Below are 5,718 nucleotides of genomic sequence, written 5' to 3' on the forward strand. Positions count from 1 at the left end.
ACAGATACTGCCCATAGAGCTGAAGTTGCATTGAGCCTGGAATATTTCTTTAAGCATGCCCTCCCCCCTACAGCTAGCTTCCCCCACCAAAATCCCACAGCTTTGAGCCTCCAAATCAGCAGAGGAAGTGCATCGTTACTCTAGCAAGACTGGTTGGCGTCAGCGCGGGTCACAAGGGCTTTGTGGATTCAGCTTCCTAGAGAAAGGGTGAGCTGCAGAGGAGGTCTACAAAACCTAAAACCTCAAAACCCTGGCCGCATTCGAAGCACAGATTGTTGGCATTTCCCACTTTTATTAAATTTCCCATCGGGGAGGCATATCTATCTGTTTGACAGATTGAGGTTCTGGAGCTAAGAGCTGGATCCACTGGTCTTAATGGTGCGGACTGGCCCATTTCTCTGGTGCTCCTCTAAGTCTGCTGCCTCCCTTTTGGTCTTTTTCCACCTGCAGTGTCTCAGACGCTTGGCCATGTGTCAGCTAAACTGGTTTAGCATTGTATTAGCGTTAGGCTAAGCAGAAAAAGTGGTTGCAGGTGTTCTGACCATCACTCAAAATATCTGACTGCGTCTAGACGCAGACGCTACATATTTAATGCACTGTATCTATTCAGAGACCATTGGATGTAAATTCATGCATTCAAGGAATAATTCACATTTCTTTTATTTTTTTATAATCTTTAAAAATCCTGCAAGCTTGTGTTCATTTCAGAATGTTTAAGGGCATAATTTGCAACAATATTGGTAGGAATCAACAATATTTGATGTCCAACATGGAGTAATGCGGTCTGTTTGAATGTGCTCAAGCATGAATGATATGAAAGAAAGATTTTCTCTTTTCGTATTTGTCACATGAAGCTACCAACGCACTTCTGAATATGTGTACAAAATCCTTACTCTTGAATGTAAACGAGCAGTGAGGACATTCTGCTAAACATCTCCTTTTGTTTACCATGGAAGATATAAAGTTGTAATGGTTTGTAATGACATGAGGTTGAGTAAATGTATGCAGAATATTAATTTATGGGTGAACTGTCCCTTCAACATATCCCACCTTCATAGAAACACAAATTAGACACTTCTGTTAAACAAAGAACATAAATTACTTTATTGAAAAATAGCAAGTGGAAATACACAAAAACATCTTTGCTCCAAAAAGACTGCATAGCATTTGGTTTGTGTTATACGTCCAACATATAAACAATACGTAGACAGGCAGCTTTATTGTGGCTTTGGAAAAAGACGACAAGATGATAAAGGTTTCACGGAAGACCTTTCTCGAATGAGAGCCTGCAAATTCTATTCACTTCAGGTGGCTTGGAGTGAACTTTGTACATAACTTCTAAAACCAAATGACCTTTCTTGTGTGTTTTTGACACCTTATTCAGTGTTTAAGAACATAAAAACATCCAGGAGATGCCGAATGATGTAATACCTCGAAGCTCGGATTACAGAGACAAATTCCAAAGCCTAATTGAACTTCTTATTAAAACAGGTCTTTGGTGTGCTTTTCAGCCATCAGTCTAGAGATAAAGCCAATGCATTTGTCAACAGGCCTGCGCTGCAACAGCTGTCTCAATACATCCCCGCACGTCTGTGGAGATCTTGGTGAGAGATGACCTCTCACCACACATGCTTTATAGCAGCTGCCCCCTCACAGTCCCGGACCAGCCGGCACCGAGGTGCATCCTGGGAATCCACGAGAGCCAGTCTGTGGGCCCCCTTCCCACGACAAAAATCTGCAGTCTACATTTAACAGGCCGTTACTGTAGACACTTTGTGTGTGAACGTGTGTAAGACTAACACTGGTAAAAAAAATAAAAATAACATCATCAGTCCTCTGGCTTGTGGAAGCAAAGATAAGGCACTTTGTGCTTCTAAAACAGCGTCAGTACATTTTCTACGAGTCCAGACATTCACTTATGGCTTAAACCCATCCCAGCTCAATGCCGAGAGATGGCCTCTAGGCAGACGGACAGCAGCCGGAGAGGGTGTGTTTGTGCAGGAGGGACATGCGGCTGAAGGTACGAGAGCACGTTGCACACTGGTACTTCTTCACTTCAGCATGGGTCTGCAGGTGAGCGCGCAGGTTCGAGCGGTCCGCAAACGCACGGTTACAGTGGGGGCATGAGAAGGGACGTTCACCTTAAAACAGAGATGAAGAATTTTGTTTTTAGTATACACATATATATATGTATAACCTCTACAGTTTCTGCAAACCTTCAACCTTCAAAACCTTCAGAACCTTCAAAACTCGTGCCGCTCTGATTGGTTGTTTTGGGTGGTTGCTTGGGTATTCGCTTTAAAGAGCCAATCCCTAGGTTTCTATAATATTCTTGTCTCAAGATAAGACTTTTTGGGAGGCCTTTATTCAGATAGTCAAGGTTGTACTTGGTTAGCCCCTGCTAGTAGATGCACCAGCCAAGAAACAGCCATTGACAAGAATGGGAATGCTAACTGAAAGTTTTCTACAGATAGCATAGACCTTGTCAGCTTTAAAGGTAATTTCACCACATCCCTCTCGTTTATCCTTTCAGTATCATGCAGAAGTTACCAAGTTTAAATGACTATGAAATGAAATGAAAGATTGAATATAACAAACATAACTTTTTAACTCAAGTACAGGGCCCCTATTGTGTGGACAATAGTCTCCATATATATACTTTTTGGGATTTTATCACCAGTCTGCCAAACTGAAATGATAAATCTGGTGGCTTGAAAAAGTAATAGCACACCTCTTCCCAATAAGCTGCACAATTTGAGGCTTGCAGGATGAGTTTAATCCTTCAAAGTTAAGGGTTGACTTAGCATGCACCACTAACAGCCTCAATGCATCAGCTCACTCACCGGTATGTGTGCGGATGTGTCCTCGCAGTAACCAGGGTCTGGAGAAGGCCTTTCCACACGTGGTGCACACACAGGGGAGTGTGTGCGAGCGGATGTGCATCTTGAGCGCACCCAGACTGTTGTACTCTTTGAGACAGTGCTTGCAGTGGAAGGCGGCTCTAGTGCTTGTGCTGGCGGCTCCTGCAGCGGTAATGACCGTCTGCGGGCTGGCGGTGCAGTGCGTAAGCTGATGGCGAGAAAGCGCAGCCGGGCTGCTGCAGGTCTTGCCGCAGTGGGCGTACTGGAAGCGGTCGGTGGGGTCTGGGCTGGGGGGATCAGATGTACGGCAGTCGTCCTCCTCTCCGCTGCTGCTGGAGCTGGACTGAGAGCTCAGGTCCAGAGGCCCAGGAGGAGAGGGGATGCTGGGTGACTCCGCTGTGAAGGTAAGGGGTAAGGCACTGGTGGTCCACACAAGCATGGAGGGATAGGTGGGCACCACAGAGTCGCCTTCTCTAATGGGGAAGCATTGTGGGACGACAGCATAGCTTTGGTCTGGGGAGAGAAAAGGTGCCCGTTTAGATGGTTGTTGGACTGCATGAAAACGGTTCAGTTTGTTTGAGGTAGTACTTTCTTGTTTTTATACTCTCCAGCCTTTCAAACGCACACTTTATTTGGTTAGTAACTACTGAATGTCTACTCCATTAGTACGCTCTGACTCACTTTTTGAGATATCTTAATCAGATTAAATTATTGTGAAATACTACAGCTGAAGCAGTTCAGCGGTTAGATAAACTTCACATCCTGCAGTTTGTGCAGATGCCATGGTGGAAAAAAAAAATCTAATTCAAATATGTTTTAAAATTGTACGATAAAAACAAAATAACTAAAAGTAATAACTTAAGTCATTAAAATATGATAATAAAATACTAAAAAAAAATGATGTCAACATTTATGGTGCAGGATGTTATGACAACTTTGTGTGAGGTTTTGGCTAAACATAAGCTGTTTTAATTCACATACTGATATGGCATAAAATAAACATAAACAAGCAGCTCTTAAAGGCACACTCACCGGTCTGACTCTCCAGTTCACTGTAGTTTGGCTTCTTGTTGGAGAAATATTTCTTGACAAGAAATGAACGTGGCATTTTGTAATGATCCTCCTCAAACTTCAGCGAAAGCTTTAGAGCAGCTCTAGATTGAAGCTGCAGTGTGAATCCCTTCAGAGTCGGAGTCTGCTTCAGATGCTCGGAGCGGACGGAAAAGTTTCTGATGAAGTTTCTCATGAACTAGTGCCATTCAGCCCACACTGGTCTCTTCATATGAGGCTGGGCTGAGAAAGGGGCGGGGCTTGAGCTCCATCCACGCCCCCCAGAACACCCACTGACGGACCCAGCCTCTGCAGGTGCCCTCGGGGGACACACCACTGCACCCAGCGCATATGCTCTATACTTAACTTGTGTTTATAAAACTTCAAAAACAAAAAACCGTTGATGAGTTGCTGTAAAACAACAGGTAAATTCTATATTAATGAGCTGTGCTGTAATGACCAGCGTTAAATGTCGTGCAGAATAAGTGGTGGTTGTGGAATCAGTTTGATTATTATAAAAACATTTGTAAAACTATTCTTTGAACATTGTAGTTTTCTTACTTTATGAATTACTTTATGCCCAATGCAGGTGACTAAATTTCAGCTTAAAGACACAAAAAAATGCACTGCAATAAATGTATACAATGAATATAATATTTAGATAACATTTTAATTAGACTATTTTTTAATAAATACTATGTGGGGTAACTTGTCACAATGGAACCTGCCATCAGCTAAACATTTATGAAACACAAAACAATTAAATAATCAGCAAAGTAAAACAGTGCACGGTCTATGTTTTCTAAATGAAAATGTTTTAACATCGACTTGCCATTTATGAACAATAGTTAGGCTACACTTGTCCTTAGAAGAACACAGTATAACCTTAAAATCTACACTGAAAACAAATGGTGAAACAGCTTTCACTCAGATATTGCTAGCAAATATCACAAAGACACAGCAAGCATCCTAATACTCTGAAGTAAACGTTACATTTTTAAACAGAAATGCTAAAATGGCATTTCTTGTGAAAACGTATCCAGTAATCTTTGTTTTATTTACTACCCTACTTAGAAATATAGGCTAGGTGTGCCTTTATTATCCTAGTCTATAGTTGAGTGTTATTACATTTTAGTTTGGAGGACGGAGAGAACAATCCACCGACTCAATGTTTAAAACCAATATTCAAAACTGCGTTTGAGAACGCTTTTTTTTTTGGCTTGACCACAAATGCAGCCTTGTGATACACAATTTCAGCGTGTGACAACTAGCCCCGGTCACCCCCACAAAGGGCGGAACACACGGGCTTAAATTTGACACAAAGCACAATTGCAAGTCATTTAACAATCATCTGGAGCACAAGCTCCTATTTATCCTTCATCTCCGTGATCAGAGGGCACACATCAGACTGATTTCCAGCATGGACACTGCGGGACATGAGAGGCTCTCAGCGGGTGTGTGGCTGAAAATTAACCCACTTTTCTGAACAAAAGTGTCCGTCCTGAATCCTCCTCTGTTGCGCCCCTCTCGTGCCTCGGGCGCATTCACCGCTCTGGAAAACGAGGTGCAAACTGTCCATCGGTTACTTTGCGAATTCATTTCTCATCGTGTCAGCCAGTGTGGCCATCAGATTGCTGAGGGTGTTAAGTGTGGTGGTTTAGCATTCATTCACCCTGAGTGCACCTGTGCTGTTCCGCAGTCAGGAATGCGGCGCATGTTAGCGGCTCTTCACGCGCAGTTCACGCCGACGCCGAGCAGACGCGGGTCAAACGAGCAGCACTGCCCTAAAACCCTCCACACAGCAGCC

General features: G+C 43.2%; 1 protein-coding gene across 1 annotated transcript; it reads right to left on the minus strand.

The window, feature by feature from the left end:
• Positions 1-1,127: 1,127 nt before the first annotated feature.
• On the minus strand, positions 1,128-4,118 carry LOC107669687 (protein snail homolog Sna-like). The gene is made up of 3 exons (XM_016462036.1): positions 3,894-4,118; positions 2,844-3,374; positions 1,128-2,141 (listed from the first exon to the last, which is right to left on the minus strand). Exons 1-3 carry the CDS (start codon positions 4,105-4,107, stop codon positions 1,960-1,962), a joined length of 927 nt encoding a protein of 308 aa, XP_016317522.1. The 5' UTR covers positions 4,108-4,118; the 3' UTR covers positions 1,128-1,959.
• Positions 4,119-5,718: the final 1,600 nt, after the last annotated feature.

This window comes from Sinocyclocheilus anshuiensis, unplaced genomic scaffold, assembly GCF_001515605.1.
Source record: "Sinocyclocheilus anshuiensis isolate Anshui unplaced genomic scaffold, SAMN03320099.WGS_v1.1 scaffold416, whole genome shotgun sequence".
NCBI lineage: Eukaryota > Metazoa > Chordata > Actinopteri > Cypriniformes > Cyprinidae > Sinocyclocheilus > Sinocyclocheilus anshuiensis.